A 17,686-nucleotide genomic window follows, 5' to 3' on the forward strand; every position below is an offset into this window, starting at 1 on the left:
TGTCATTGTTTCAGCTGGTCCTTCTATCCCCACTTCACCAGATCAGAAGCAGCAGGATTCTCTCTCCTGCGTAGTGTGTCAGTCCGTGGAGTGGAAGCCAAGAGCAGGACTTAGATATATGCCTATGTATTTAAGCCTTACGGTAAAAATAGGAATCTAAGCATTTTAACTTTTATTAATTGTCTAAGCAAAAGTTCTAGACTATTTGTTAAATTTAAATTTGACTAATTTTTTTCATTTTTTTGACATTGAAAATACACATTATTTCTAGTTTTCTTCCATACTCTGATCATTCCAGAATAGAATACTTTAATGCCTTGAAATGTGTTATTATTCTTCTTAATCACATTCAAAAACATATTCCACTTGGATTAAAACAACCCAGTTTTATTGTCCTTAGCTAGTGCGTCCTGTGATACAAGGGAACGAGAACTAGAGTCATTACTGATGCCAGATATTGTGTTAAGTCCTTTACATACATTAATTCATCGAATTACCGAAACCGATTCAATAATATAAATATGTTTGTTATCATTATTTTATAGATGAGGAAGCTCAAAGAGGTCGCTTTTGCCCAAGGCCACACAGACAGAGTAAAGAAACTGAGATTCAAGCCCCGACACTCTGATTACAGCAGTGCCCCCTTATCCACGGTTTCACTTTCAGTTACTCGCAGTAAACCACGGCCTGAAAAAATTAAGTGGAAAATTCCAAAAATAAACAATGTACAAATTTTAAATTGCATGCCGTTCTGAGGAGGGTAATGAAATCTTGCACTGTCCTATCTGTCCTACCCAGGACATGAATCATCCTTTGTCTGGCACCTCCACCTGTTGGTCACTTAGTAGCCTTCATAGTTGTCAGATTGACTATCGTGGTATCACATTGTTTGTGTTTAAGTAACCCTTATTTATTCAGGGCCTAAATAATGGCCCTAAAATTATTTACATAATTTTATATTATGTATATTACTGTAATTGTTCTATTTTATTATCGTTGTTATACATTATTACAAATATATATGCCTAGGGGAAAAAAAACAGTAAAAAAAGGGTTCAGTACTATCTGTAGTTTCAGGCATCTACTGGGGGTTCTTGGAATGTGTCCCCGGAGGATAAGGGAACTCTGCTGTACTAGTCTCACTCTTGACCATTACCAAAATCTGTGTTCTAGACTCAGCTCTGCCATTAACTTGATTGGTGTCCTTAGATAATCCTAAATTTTCATAAGCACTGGTTGATAAGTAAAGAAATTGGCCTAAATTTTTTCTGCTAGAACTCGTAGTTGCCTTTGTGATATTGTGATTTTTAAGAAATATATACTTGGTCTTCGTACCAGTTCCTCGCACAAAGCTCCTGAAACCTTTATGATGAGAGCAATAAAGTCTTTTGTTATGTTAATGAGGTGACTTTAGGACCTTTCCTTTAGAAGAGGGCTGGTTGCCAGGGGAACTAACCCTAAGATTAGAGGGTTGGAACGGTCAGGATCGCATCGAGGTCGCATCCCCCTGACCTCTGGGGAGAGAAGAGCGTCTGGAGGTTGAATCAATTGCCAGTGGCCAATAATTCCATCAACTGTCTTTAAGTAATGGAACCTCTGTAAAAACCCAAAAAGACGGTGAACACATGGGGGTGCTGGGATAGTGGATCCCTCAGAGAGGGCATAGAAGCTCCTTTCTCTTTGTCCATACTTTGCTCTACACATCTCTACCATCTGGCTGTTCCTGAGTTACATTCTTTTATAGTAAACGGTGATCTGGTAAGTAATATATTTCTCTGAGCTCTGTGAGCCATTCTAGCAAATTAATCAAAGTCAAGGTGGGGATTGTGGAGACCTCCGATCTATAGCAGGTGGGTCAGAAACACAAGTGACAACCTGGACTTGCACTGGCATGGGGAGCGAAGGGCAGTCCTGTGAGACTGAGCTCTTAACTTGTGAGATCTAATGTTATCTCTGGGTAGATACTGTCAGAATTGAGTTAAATTTTGGGGTACCCAGTCAGTATCTGCAGAGAACTGAGTTAATTTTTTAATGTGTTAAAGAAAAAACATATTGGAATTGATGTCAAAATTGTAGCCTTTGACTCAAATCCAGGACCAGTGAGAACTTAAGCTCTGAAATCAAACTTCTAACTTGCTACTTCCTGATAGTAAATCCTTGTGTTAGCTTAGAGACAGTGTCTCTTATTCATTGCCGATGAAGTAAAATTTGTGTTCCATTACCTAATGAGGCATCAAAGTATTTAAATAAAATACAACTGTTTCCCTAAGTTCTAATTTGGTATTCATTTCCCCCTCTATACTTTAAAATGAGTCTTGGATCCTGTAGCTTCCCCTATAATCTCTCCGCTGAAGATTGCCTCTCTCCTGAGCTCACTTTCTGCCTTCTCCAGGATGTCATAATGGTATTTGAAACTTGGCAAATGCTGAACTGAGCTAATCATCTACCTCTACCCTTACTCACCAAATTTACTTCTTTAAACTGGCCCTATTTCTTTGTTTCCACCTTTGCATTAAAAGCATTTCCTCCCAAGTTAGTTACTTGGGAGGAAAATATTGGTCATCTTTTTGTTGTTGTTGTTCTTTTTTAAAAAATAAATTTATTTATTTAAATTAGTTTCGAGTATACAGTGCATTGGTTAGACATGTATAATGTTCATAAAACGATCCCCTCAATTGCTCCCTCAGTCCCCTGGCCCTCCACTTAGCCATCATATTAATGCTAACTGCATTCCCTCTGCCAAGCTCCCCGTGCCCAACTATCAACTACTAATTTGTACTTCTTTAACCCTTCGCCCCATTCTCCCAGCCTCCCAACCCCTCTCCCTCTGTCCATCACCAAATTGTTCACTATATTTGTGAGACTGTTTACGATTAATTTGTTCTTTTTGTTCCTTAGTTACTGCGTATAAATGAAATCATATGGTATTTATCTTTCTCTGTCTAACTTATTTCACTCAGCATAACAACCTCGAGGTCCATCCATGTCATTGCAAATGGTAGGATTTCATTTTTCGTAATGGCTGAGTAATATTCCATTGTATATATGAACCATAATTTCTTTATCCAATTGTCTGTTGATGGGCATTTAGGTTACTTCCATATGTTGACTATTGTAAATTGTGCTGCCATGAATATTGGAGTGCATAGATCTTTACGAATTATTGTTTTGGTTTTCTTTGGATAAATACCCAGAAGTGCAATTGCTGGATCAAAAGGTATACCCATTTTTAATTTTTTGAGGAACCTCCGTACTGTTTTCCATAGTGGCTGTACCAATCTGCAATCCCACCAACAATGTATGAGTGTTCCCTTTTCTCCGCATCCTCGCCAACACTTGCTGTTTTTTGATTTATTGATAATAGCCATTCTGACAGGTGTGAGGAGATATCTCACTGTGGTTTTAATTTGCATTTCTCTGATGATTAGTGACCTTGAGCATCTTCATATGTCTGTTAGCTATCTGTATTTCCTCTTTGGAGAAGTATCTGTTTGGGTCTTCTGCCCATTTTTTAATTGGCTTGTTTGTTTTCTGTTGTTGAGTTGTATAAGTTCTTTATAAATTTTGGATATTAACCTCTTATCAGATGTATCATTAGCAAATATCTTTAATTCATTTTTTTCACCATCCTACTGCCCCAGCTCCTTATCTGAATTGTTAAGTCCTCTCTACTCACACCATGTGTCTCATATTCACCTGTATTCTTCAATCTCCTTACCAGTATTCCCCATCCTAAAGCCATAACACTGTTAGATTAATCTTCTGAAAAGTTTTGATCACTCTCTGTCTCAACAATCTTCTAGAGCTCCCTACCATATAAATGTCCAAATCTCTTAAGTATCAAGGGCTCTCCATGATATGCGCATGTTTTGTCTTGTCCCTATTACTTACTAATATTCAAACAGAACAGTTACTACCCTCTGTGCATGTCCATGCATTTCCTGGTTCTGTGCTTTTCCTTCTATATGAAATACCTTTTCTCCAATCTTCTTCTGTTAATATCCTACCCAAAGCAAATGCTGTCTCCTCCATGAAGCCTCCCCAGGTACCCCCACTAAACGTGACCTCTTCTCTTTTTTATTTGTACCAATTCAATGGAAAATTTCAATCTCCCTTATTCTTTTATAGGGCCAAAGAACTTAAGTAACTATAAACAGGTTAAGAGACCATTTGTACTTGCAGCAGTCATAATGCATCAAGGACAAAGACTAAAGGAGTGAAGTTATTTGCCAAACACCATACAGCTTGATAGTGGCACAGTCGGGACTAGAAAAGTCTGAAAGTGAATCCATCACCATTTCTACTATATCAAAATTTAAATGCCTTTTTTTTTTTTTGGACTTTTTAATCCCCTTTACCCATTTCATTTCTACCACTCCCTGCTCCCTGCCTTTGGAAGCCACCAACCTGTTCTCTGTATCTGTCAGCATGGTTTTGGGTTGTTTCTTTTTTATATTCTACATATATGTGAGATCATATGGTATTTGTCTTTCTCTGATTTATTGCAATTAGCATAATGCCCTCAAATTCCATTCATGTTGTCACAAGTGGTAAGACTTTATTTTATAGCTGAACAATATTCCATTGTATATGTATACAATATTTTTTATTCATTCATCCATCAATGGACACTTAGGTTATCTTCATATCTTAGCTATTAGAAATAAATCTACAATGAACGTGGGGATACCTATATATTTTCAAGTAAGTGCTTTTGTTTTCTTTGGCTAGATATCCAGAAGTGGAATTGCTGGATCATATGGTAGTTCTATTTTTAATTTTTTGAGGAACCTCTGTACTGTTTTCCATAGCGGCTGCACCAATTTACATTCCTACCAACAGTGCACAAGGGTTCCCTTTTCTCCACATTCTCACACTTTTTATTTCTCGTTTTGTTGATAATATTCATTCAAAAAGGTATGATGCGATGTCTCATTGTGGTTTTGATTTGCATTTCTCTGATGGTTTGCGATGTTGAGCATCTTTTCATGTACCTGTTGCCCATCTGTCTATCTTCTTTGGGAAAATGTCTATTCAGAGCTCTTGCTCATTTTTAAATTAGTTTGTGTTTGTTTTTGTTTTACTGTGGAATCATATGAGTTCTTTATGTATTTTGGATATTAACCCCTTATCAGATATATGATTTGCAAATATTTTCTCTCATTCGTAGGTTGCCTTTTCATTTTGTTGATGGCAATCTTTGCTGCGCAGAAGCTTTTTAGTTCAATGTCGTCCCAGTTATTTATTTTTGCTTCTTTTCACCTTGCTTTTGGTGTCAGATCCAAAAAATAATGACCAAAACTTCCGCTGAGGCGCTTATCACCTGTTTTCATTTCTACTATATCAGAATTTAAATACTTTTTGATCTAACTACCCATTTTGCCAATAAATTTCTTACAGTTCCATGATTTTATGTTGTCACTTTTTCGTGTGCGCATATCATGTTTCTTCTACTTTACTTCTACACCTCCAGAGCACCTACCATATCATCCAGAATAGACATGCATCAAAATATCGCTGTAGATGGAATGAGTGAGTTTTGTTAACATCGGAACATATCCAGGCTTGAGGACAATCTGAAATTCCTTTGGCTTGAAGACTATAGCTGTTGAGACCTCATCTATTCTTTTTTTATTTAACCAATATTTTTTGAGTGGTTCTAGTTACGTATTTAAGCCTATAAAATTTCAAAATTTAATTGACTATCCAAATTTTTTTGTAGATAAGGAAAAGAGGTCAGTATTAATACATCTATCTTTGGGGCCGAATTAAATTTTAACTCTAGATGGTTAACTCAAATTCAAATTATTTAACTGTGATTGAATCATCATTTTAGCCACCTCAAACACTTTTTAGAATGAGCTAAGAAATAAATAATCAGCAATTTAATTTTTCAGCTCATAATCATAAAATGTTTGTAGGTACTTTTCTGCCTCTCACACAGGTGTATGTGTATACACAGATATGTACACACTCACAATACACAACCCACACATACATACTCAATGCACTTGCAATACAGTTATCTTTGAAAAAATAGCTAACTACAGCTCCAGAGGAAAATTTTCTGATGGTTGTGAAGAATTAAGTCATTCACCGATATGACAATAATTGTTATTCCTGTCGTCATTGTTATCTAAAGTCCAAATTTGGTGTTTGGCTTTTTCTGCAGTAGAGTTATAAACAATGAATAGCAATTTTAATAATAAAAGGAGATCAAGAGAGTAGCTACCTATGACACCTAAAGATCCCTGTTTCTAGATAGCCGTCAGTGGGAGATAAAAAGCATTTTGGTGGCACTGTTCTGGACGAAGTGGCAGGATAACGTGTCTGCGCTATATATATTAGTACGTGTTCTTATTAGCCATCTGTCATAGAAAAAGACTTCGACCAACAGTTTACATCAAACTCAGACAAAGAAACTGAGGCTTGACAGAGAATGAAGTATCAGCTCAGAGAGGGGATCCTGAGCTCCCATAATTCACTTAGCCCCTAGGTTCCTGCACTTCTCATCCTTTTTCTTCTCAGCGTTTCAGGGCATTGTTCCTTCAGTTTGCACTAAGTTGGTTGGAGGTAGGCACCGTAGGTTTGATTGATACGGCAATTTGCATCTCAAGGCATCGCTCGATAAATACAGTGCAATGAAAGGCTACTCTCTCACAAGCCAATTTCCCCCTCTGGGCTGACTTTAGAAGCTCATTGATGTCACTTCCTTCCTCAGTCAGCAAGTGAATTTTCTTTAATTCTCAAGACCAGCTGTCCATGCTGTCAACAGAAAGTTATTAAAATTCCTTTAAAGTGAATAAAAATAGCCTAAAAGCAAATGTACTGGGAAACAGGAAAGAATCAGTATGCAAAGTCCACAAACCTCTGAGCAAAATAATGTTGATCCAACCAGAGATTTCAAACATCGTATATTCAAGATGCTAGAAAAAATAATTAAAAGATGCTAAACCACATACTTCTTAATCTTTTATTAGCAATGGCTTATGCAGTTAAAATTTATCCCCTAAATTCCATTCCTTTTTCAAATATGATATGAATAAATTTGGGGATGACTTAGGTTTTCCTGAAGTGGGATTCCCTCCTTTTTTCTTGCGTCGGCCAGGAAACATTTACATCTCCACCAGGCTAAGGCTCTCCGTAAGCAAGAGAAAAAAATTATCATCACAGCGATCATAACCACAAGGCCACAAAATAATTATATAATTGTATGTTTTAATTTATGAGAATTTTAAGAGCTCAATGGAGATGATTTTTCGCATATTTAAATGGCGATGGAAACTCTCTATATCTTGACTGTGTCAATTTCCTTGTAGTGATACTGTGCTATATAGATCTTCCGGATGTTATGGGGTAGAGGGTACACAGGGTTGCTCTGTAATGTTTCTTACAAATGCATGTGACTGCACGATTATCTTAATTAAAAATTTTAAAGGACATATTTAATAAAGTGTGTATTTCATACTGAGATGTTCACAGCATATCATAACTGCAATGCCACCAAACTTCTTTCCTCTCTTTCCTGGTGGTTTATTGGTTATTTATTATGATTAAAGACTCTTTTTACTTCTATTTATACATGACATTGATCATTTTCAGGCTATTTTCATAATGACTGAGGTTTATTATTTTAGAATCCTTATTATTTTTCCCTTATGTTGCCTTTATACTTTACTCTGATTTGTTTCTGTCCTCACCAAGATACCATTTATAGAACTGTTGGCTTGTACTTTCATTAATCTCTGGCAGTACTATAACAAGGCATAATGTCTTTATTATATTCACAGGTACGAGAACGGTTTTTAAAAGTAGCACTTCTGCCATCTGTGCCTTTAAATCTCCTTGTCTAGTCCTCAAGTTTGCATGAGCTCAGTGGTAGCATTAAACTTGAATGGGTTGACATTGTTTGGGAACCTTCGAGTGGATATTGTTCAAATTTTTCTTTGGTCCTTTTCATCTGTCTGTTCACTGTTTCTCTGCCAGAGTTTAATACATTCTCTGGCTTCACCCTTCCCGGATTTTCAGTTAGTTTTTTGTTTTCTTTGTCTAAAATGGTTTATTTACATTTTGACTTTTTTCATTCCAATTATTGAAGTGATTGTAAATGTTCATACTGTGATACAAATCCTTGCTCAGAGAGCCCATGATTACTGTTGGAGTTATGAGTGGGAACAGAGCAAAACCATTATTGTATCTTTTTCATTTATATACTTGATGTTAAATTTCTTTTTGCTTTCTCTTTCAGTGACTAGAGAAAAAATCCAAGAACATAGCACCGACCAGGTATTTCCTCACTTCTCATAAACTGTAATATAGAATTTTGCTTTAAATGTTAATAATTAAGCATTTGTAAATGTAAAAAAAATACAAAAGGCATTGCCGATTATTGGGTATGAGCAATATACATATAATTGGTTCTGAAAACATATAAACTGGTCATATGTGGATGACTATGCACTTTCCTTGTCTCCTCTGCCTCATTCCTCTCTCCACATCCTCCCCAAGGATGGGAAACAGGGGAGAGTGGGACTCTGCCAGCTCTGATGTGTACACACCCCTCTGAGCATATCCTGACCTCTGCGTTAATACGATCATGACCGCAAATAGATACTTTTATCTACTTCTCCCTTAACTAAGGTGACTCTTCTCTGTGATTTTCCCAAGTTTTAATTCACCCAGTCACTCCCTCCCAAACGGTTAAGAGCTGAACCCCTAGCAGTGGAAAGGTACAAGTTAACTTTCCATTCTGGTCTTCAATTTCTACCTGCAGTCAGCCAGTGTCTATCTGTCTGCCTCCTTATTTTCTTATCCAGTCTTTTTACTAATTTATCTTTTATATTTACTGGTAGGTGGAGCCACTCTGTATAACTTTTTAACGGGCTTGAAACACGCCATCACACGTACACAATGAGAACAGCCTTCACCAAACCCCGTCTTGCTCTACCCCACCTTAGGCCAGTCTAGCTGCAATGTCTCCGAATGCCACCTGTACCACTAGACTCAGAGAAAGCAAACATTGGCCTGTGGCAAATATGCTCAGGTTTCACTCACAGGCACAAATCTCCGTGTCTTGTTGTTATTCTCCTTTGGCGTAAATTATAACTCACTCTTGCCAAGGAGAAGAGTGAGGGGAACATTTTTCAAAGTCTTCTAATGGGCTTCAAAATAAGTTCCAGTTCTAGTCCCATTGTCATTCCACCCAAATTAAGTTCTAGCTTTAACTAATCGGTGCCAGATGCCCTGTAACTCATCAAGCTTTAAAGTGTGTTAACTCATTTGGCTAGTATACTATACTGCAGATTCACTAAGCAAAATATAATGTTTATTAGGTGCCAGTTTGCTTTTGAATGTAATTGTAAATAGTGACTCGAAGTAGCAGCCATCATCATACTTGAAATTGCCATCATTGTGCAATGGCAAAATCAGTTAGCCATTTCAAACAGTTTATTTGCTTTTTCAGCTTAGTTTCTTTTCATTGTATTTTCAGTTATTTGTATGTACTCAAGTGGTTTGGGAATGCTAAACAACAGTTAACCATTAAAGTTTATTGCTACCATTTTTTTTATTTAGTCACATAGGGAATACTTTTCTTTATAAAGAGAACTATTTTCTTTATTAACTTAAGAAGTTAAAGCAGTTGGTCAAGAAATATATTAAGCCTACTTCTTAGGGGCATATTTCATTTCCTGTATTTTCCTTCTTTCTACATTTGGCTGAATAGAATATGTAGACACCAAAATAGAACACCAAATATTTACCCATAATCTTAAACACTGATTTGACGCCAGATAAAAATCATAATGGTTTCTAGTTCTAATAAGAGAGTGAAATTTTTTGGATTTTCACATACGAGGTTAGGATTTTAAGTATATTAGTTATATAGTCGTTCTTAGAAGGGATTGTTTTGTGATTCAATTAGTGTCCTCCAGTTATATTTCTAATTCGACAATGGAATTTCTATTCTTTCTTCTCCTAAGTAGGGAGGTACTCCCCACTCTCAAGAATGCATTGGCAATACAATTTTAAAAAGTATCTTACACCTCCAATTTATCTAAATTTTGGCAAAGAGCCAGGAAATGAAGTCACCCCTCCCCCTTTTGAAATTACTTTGCTACCAAAAGAATTTGGCTCTTACAAAACATTTTTGAAAACTCACTTTGGATAATCAATACAGTGTTCGTTATCAAAAAAGAATGTAAAATGGAGCACTGTTGAGCGTTAATCTTGCCCCTAAATCCTTCCCACCGGGCACTATAGATTGTGTAATTAAATTGAAAATGAAAATCGAGTTCTACACACACACACACACACACACACAATACACCCAATAAGCAAGCTATGAGTTGCACACCAATGTGAGAAATCAGGGCTGAAGTGGAAGGAAAGCTCTAGCCTACTGGCCAATATCCAGTGTGCGTTTTTAGCCCACAGCTATTTTACCACACCTGAGCTCTGAGAACAAACAACTGTTTGATTTCTCGGAGGAAACGCTGGATTCTTTCCTGTGTAATTCACTGGGGAAATTAGTATGCTTTTTTAAAGTAACTTGTTAATGCAGCTTGTTTACGAGAAGAGGACAAAAATGAGCAGTGAACCGCTTGGCAGCTTATGTCCCAGAATGGGATGAATGCATGACCCATTTTTTTCAGCTGTCTCTTTGGCAGTTCAATCCTGCAACAATTTCCTATCCGAAAATGTCCCTTGTGGAGGTGAAATCTCTGTAAATTTTCTGAATAATTTTTACTGTAGTAGATTAAAGATAATAGCTTAAAATACTACCAAAAATACCTTCAAAATCAAATTAGAATATGGGAAAACTGAATGTAAAAACCTTTTAACTTAGCTCTTGGAAACTGCCTTTTTATGTAGTAGACAACTGAAACCTATAGGAAATTAATATTTTCTGTTTATGCCTTTTTGTATAGTAGATAATTGAAGCCCATAGTGAATTAATACAGCTGGGTGAGAGAGAGGGACACTGAATATGGGGCTCCATTGCTTGTAGAAAGTATTCACAGTTCTGGCACTGGCTATCACAAATGCTTCCTTTCACTGATGGCCCAGTTCAGAGAGAGCCAACACCGTGGGTGCTGTTTGTTACAGCTTATGTATTTTTTTCCTGGGGCTGCTGTAACAAACTTTTACAAACTGAGTGCTTTCAAACAACACAGAAGTACTGTCTCACAGTTCTGAAAGCTACAAGTTCAAAAATCAAGGTATCTCCAAGGCCATACTCTCCCTGAAACCTATAGGAAAGGACCCTTTCTCACCTCTCTCCCAGTTTCTGATGACAATTGGAAAATCTTGGCACTCCTTGGCTTGGAGCTACATCACTTTCATCACTGCCTCCAACACTTGGCTGTCCTCCCTATGGGTCTCCTTTTATAAGGACACTAGCCATATTGATTTAGGGACCACCCTAATGACATCATCTTACTTGATTACATCTGCAAAGATCCTGTGTCCAAATAAGGTTACATTTACAGCTATCAAGAATTAGGACTTCTACATATTTGTTTGGAGGGCACAGTTCAACCCATAACAACCCGGAAATTTCAAAGTCATCTGTACTCCATCTCTCCCTCTAACAACTGAGCTTTTTTTTTTTTTAATTAAGTATATTGGAGTGACATTGGTTAGTAAGAATTATATTTTAAGTTTCAAGTGTACAATTCTATAATACATTATCTGTATATTGCATTGTGTTCTCACCACCCAGAGTCTAGTCTCCATTACCTTCTGGTCTTGTGATTGGAACTGGGCACACTTACCAAGCATTTCTGATGTGACCTCCTGGAGCCTCCCCAATCCAGATTCTCCTTCTCTGCCCACCCATGGTCCCTGCTTCCTCTAGGCCTTCATCTCGCTTGCTTAGTGGCTTTTCACAGCTCTTCTGCCACAATCTCACCACCTTTCCATTCATCTTCCATCCTACTCCACTTTACTTTCTAAAATACCAACCATCTAGCATACTTCCCCTGCCAAAAAACAATAATTAAACAGAAACACCTCCCTCATTTTTAGCAGTAATTATTAATCCCGCCTTGGCATTATAATCGACCATGGAGCTTTGTAGGCACAGGTCCTGAGACTTCACACCCACCCCATCCCAATAAATTCTGGGTCAGTGGTTGGGTTCAGACGTAGCACAACTCTTAGATCAGGCCAAGAGTGTCATATGCTTTAGAAGACCCCAAACATCATAACCAAAAATGCAAACACTTTTCTTTCTTTTCAGCCTCACGTTTTAAATTCTGATGACCAATTCAGTACACACAAAATATTAGAGAGGAACAGGGCAGCTGAATGGAGTCCTCTCATTCAGTAAGGTGGTGTTGAGCTGAGAGATAAAAAGTCAGCCTGTGCCCTTTGAAATCAGAGAAAGAGGGCTGCTTTAGTGTCAAAGTAGTTCCTCTGAAATGCGAGGATGTGTATGCAGACAACGTTTTTCAGGTAACAATACTTGCGCCCTCACCTCTGGAGGTGGGTGGAATGGGTGAGTGTAGTTCCAGGTGATACTTAGAATACCTGTCAATCCCCAGTCAGAAAAGTGAGGCATGAGGTGAGAGACCCTGCCTGCCCACGGACCTGAGGAGCTTTACTGAGTCATCTTAGCCTTGATGGGGGTAAGTCCAGCCACTGCCCAGGATTCCTCTGCTGAGTTCCGCTTCCCCACTCAAGTCCCTAGTGGCAGGCAGGTGGCCCTCAGGAAGAGTGGGGATCCTTTCCCCTCCAGTCCCAGAACAATCTCTTGGGACTGGCTGCTGACTCTGGGAGGAAACAAGGGCCAGATCTCGGGTATCACTTATTTTAAAACTTTTAAATATTTAGATATACAGTATGTGAGCCTCCATGCATACTCTAGGCCTCACAGGTGTTGGAGATGATCCTGCATTAACACCTGCAACTTTTAAAACTGAATGTATGATTGTAATAAAAAGCCAAGATTGAACCCACTTGTCTGTCATCTATAGCAGCAGTCCTCAACCTTTTTGGCCCCAGGCACCAGTGCTCCCATGAGACTCTAACGCCTGGTGATCTAAAGTGGAGCTGAGGCTGTAATGCTAGCACTGTGGAGCAGCTGCAAATACAGATAAAGCTTTACTCGCTCATCTGCCACTCACCTCCTGCTGTGCATCGTGGTTCCTAACAGGCCTCAGACCGGTACCAGTCAGTGGCCCAGGGGTTGGGGACCCCTGATCTATAAGCTAAAATACAAACCTTTGAGTATGAAATCCAAGGCCCTATTACGAACTCATAATTCTTTGGATAGCAGGCTCTTCACCTCCCTAGACTTATTTCCCATTCTGCTCCTTTATATAAAACTATCGGGTCCTATATAACATTGTTCCACTAACATATTCACCCCTTTCCTTGCATGTATGAAATTTACTCATATTCCAAGACTTAACTCAAATACCACCTTTTCCATGAAGATTTCCTATACCTAAAAATGATCTTTCTTTCTTCAATGCTTCTATATTATTTTTCTGCCCCTTTTCTATAGACCTGCACTTTCGACTCTATAGTCTAATTATTTATATCCCTCTATGATTTTGTCGCTAGATAGTATCATCCTAAATTAGGGAAGAAATCATGTCAGGTTAATTTCTGTGTCCACTATTAGACCTTGCACATCATAAACAAACAACCAATTTCTAGTCATATGTAAATGTTTAGCTCACTAAATTATTACTCTAGTAGCCAGAGGGACTATGAAATGTAAGCAGTCTATACCCTGTGCCCTGGACTACTCAAACCTGATGTGTCATTGGTTCTTAGAAGGCAGAAACCAGGTGTTGTCCTTCACCCTCCAGGTGAGGAATTTAAACCAGAAACAGAAGGGACAAACTAAGACTGCACATAGTGTCTATGAATAATGGTCATACAGTCGGGGAATGAAAGAATCCAAGGCCAGGGAGACTGACACATTTATTTCACCTTTGTGTCCACATTCCATAATTGCCTATAGAATGTTAAACCTTATTCTTGGGTCAAGACTTGAGCACCTGACTTTTTCTCAAATGTAAGCATGGCAATGCCATTCACTGCTGTCTGTTAGCATGAACTTTACGCTTCTAAATTTAAAGTGGGATTGCATTACCCTGCACTATTCTTATCAAAATGGCCATGCACTCAAGGAGATAACTTTGACTCAAAGGCAGTTTCTCTGCAAATTCAGCAATAATGGAGCTGGTAAAAATGCCATCCCTTTAATTGACTTCTAAGATTACCTTATAGAATTGGAAGTCATGCTTTTAAAAAGCTATCCAACTTGTGATTCTTTTTTTTTTCCAACTTATGATTCTTTTTAAAAATGCTTGAAAGCAAGACTAAAAGGATCAAAAAGTGGTAGCATTAATGGTGGTTAACAAAGAAGGATTTATAAAAGATGTTCTTCATTAAAGGTCAGATGGCTTCATACCCAGAAAACACTTAGGTGTAAATGTCAAAGGCTCGCCTCTTTAATCAGAAACCCAGAAAGGTATAATCTTGTGCAAGGGTGTCTGTGGAAATAGACAGTAGACAATAGTCTGTGCAAATATATTGTCATGACAAAGGGAGGAGGATAAAATGGCCCTTGGGTGTTTTAAAAGCATGACTACCAAGAACAAAATAATGGTTGGAATAAAGAAAATTGTTTATTAGCAACACTGCAAGATCTATTAGCAATCAGATAATTCTCACTGAAGCACTCAGAATGCTTCTGAATAATTTTACGACCAATGACTGTGCTAGTCATTCAATGTGCCATCTCGTTTATTTGTCACAACAACTCTGTGAGGATGCATATTTTCATCTCTGGTTTATGCAGGTGGAAACTCAGGCTTGAAAGGTTTAGTAATTTTTCAGATCCTGCTGTGCTTAGCACTAAATTAATAATAAGGGTTAACATTATTATTAAGTGCTTAATGAGCTTTCTGCATGTAAGCATTAGACTAAATTTTACACAAAATTATCTCACTTAAACCTCACAGCAGCAACTCTGAGAGGAAGCTACAAATCAAGGGAGTCAAAGTTAATGAATTTAAGTAGCTTACCTAAGATTGCACACAGGAATGAAAGAAGGGAAACCAGCTCTACAATGTGAGCACCCACCACTATTCTATGCTGCTCTAAATATCGGCAGAGCTGGAATCTGAGTCCAGGTGTATCTCATTCTGAAATCCTTTCTCTTCACTATTGTGCTATCCCACTACTTGTTCTGAAAGTTGTTCTATTAATTATATGATCCCACTTATGACCACCCTAATCAGCACTCAAGTTTGGACACCAACACTGAAGCAATTGGTTATGAGACTCTAGAATACAGATATTTTTGATGTGATAGCTTTTTTTCATAGCATTTTAACAATCAAGATGAGCATATACTCACCCTGAGTTCTGTTGGGCGTTAAATTACTTTTTTAATTACGTGAAAAATCAAGCGAATCTGGTCTAAGAGAAATTCTATTTGTCACCTAAAAAGAGATTAAAAACTGAGCAGTGGGGGTGGAGGGAGGATACATTGGGATGATCTGTTGCCCACTGGCATTTTTTCTCAGGAGAGCCCAGACAGAACTAACATGGACATAGAAGGAGAATTGAAGTAGAAACCTTTATTCTCACCAACTATAAAGTGCTCTCTTATTCTTTTATTTTCCAGAAAGTACCTTACTTCTAAAAACTTTTATAAGTTCTTCACTATTAGTAATAACTGTCATTATATACGTACTCATGTGAGAGAAAATGGGATACTGAAACTGTGTGCTAAAAATGTAGTATCTATTAAAAAGAAGAAAAATAGTTAACTTACTATCTAGTGTAAATGAATCTCAATACCTAAGATGTTGTCACCCAATAAGCCAGTGAAATGTATTCCACGAATGATTTCTAGTCAATCTGTTTCTCTTCTTTTTTCCTCCTCTGAGTTTTTCTAATCATATTCCTCCCTACTTGCTAGCATTTGCACCTGAAGACAAGTGATTGGGTGACTGAAATTTTTTCAGCATAGAAGATTTCATTAGCAAAAACGTTAGCATCATCATTTGAGATTTCGCTCTCAACACATAGCAACAAACCTCAGTAGCCAAGCTGTACTAGCCAGAAGCATAATGAGTAGAGACCCTTCGGCATTCGATAACTCAAACGCCACCTCTTTCACATCTTGAATTAAAACTATGATCAAAATGGGCCAAAGTACCAATTTGTCACCACGTTCGAATATACATTCTAAAATATAGTATTTTATTTGTCACTATTTTACCCATGTTATTATTTCTCCTCATGATAAAGAACTGAATAAAAGACTCAAGTGAAAACTTGATCTCTTCTGGAATTGTGTGAAAAAAGCCTTTGAGTCATCATCATTTTGAATGAAAGTTGTTGTTAACATTTAAAAAAATGTGTTCTAAGAAGTAGTGACCAAGGGATCAGAAATATTTCTATAATATACCTTATCATTGCTTAAGATATAGTCTATATAATGATGCTAAAATGGCTATTTCCTTTGTATTTACAAGTTGAAACACTTTTTTAAACCTTTATCAGTTTGAATTTCACTATTTCCAACATTTGGCCACAATACATATTTCCAAAAGTCCAAAAAGTAAAAAATAACAAGTAGTGGTCATTAATACTAAGATGATTCTGTAGAAACTGTGCTATGCGTATGGTTTAGACCTCTTGGGGCTGATCCCCATGGACCCATCAAAGATCTTTCCTGATGTGTGTAGATTTTGTGTGTATCTGACTTTTGCTGAGAAAATGCTCCTTGGTCCTCATCACAAACTCAAGAGTGAAAGAAAGTGCCCTGGACAGTTTTTGTACCTCTCATTAGAGAGAGAAAGTAATCACATTTATCTCTTTTATTATGCATAAATTAAAACCAATTTTATTTAAACTTTATTTCGTAAAGTAGCAGTAATCAGAGATCAAATTTCTGGGAGGAAAAGATATACAAACAAGTAGTGAAAACTCGGAGTACCAGTAAGCATCCCATTAAAGCTACCTTGTCTTTATTATCCTTAATGTAGAAAAAGTTATTATCCCCAGAAATGTTATGTTACATTCTGTGGTTGATCATCAAACAAGGGTGGAATAAACAAAATTTTTCTGTTTCATCACTGGTATATGCCTTGCTCAAAATGTATTAAAAGGGAATATTTTCATTATACTATTACTGGATAATTCAATTAGGCCAATGTTCTGTGGATGTAAGAACAATGTAATTTACTATGTTGAATGATTAGCCAATCAGATTTCTCTCATTTTCTAAGGCAATGGATTGACTAAAATGTGACCATAAACAAAATAGATGTTATTAGGCATAATCTACTTTGTAAACAAATGAAATTAATTCTTTGCCTGACCTAAAGCTTTGAAAATTAAAGACCAAAATTGAACACATGCTTCCAATTTTGGTTCTGTTACTAAGATGACACTTAATATAAAAGTTACAATTTAACTTCCCCTCAAGTATTCCATACTCGAGACTAAATGACTCTTAGAAATATGTTCATCAACAGATGGGAGCCACTTATGGCCTCATAAACTCCAAAGCAAGTGAAATTATCTCAGCAAAATAGAAAGATTACAAGAAAGCCTCATCTGGTTATCTCAGAGATGATTAATGCATTGCGCATTCGTTCAATGGTGCCATGAATATTGACAGATAATCACCCTTCTTCATAGGAGAGAGATA

General features: G+C 37.2%; 1 protein-coding gene across 1 annotated transcript in view; it reads left to right on the forward strand.

The window, feature by feature from the left end:
• The window catches only part of CHST9 (carbohydrate sulfotransferase 9), a 222,324-nt gene that overhangs the window by 186,963 nt on the left and 17,675 nt on the right, over positions 1-17,686 (forward strand). Inside the window, exon 4 of the mRNA XM_039843985.1 lies at positions 8,249-8,286. Coding sequence (XP_039699919.1) covers positions 8,249-8,286 — 38 coding nt within the window. The remainder of the gene's footprint in view (positions 1-8,248; positions 8,287-17,686) is intronic.

The sequence above is a fragment of the Pteropus medius genome, unplaced genomic scaffold (genome assembly GCF_902729225.1).
Source record: "Pteropus medius unplaced genomic scaffold, Ma_sr-lr_union100, whole genome shotgun sequence".
Taxonomy (NCBI): Eukaryota; Metazoa; Chordata; class Mammalia; order Chiroptera; family Pteropodidae; genus Pteropus; species Pteropus medius.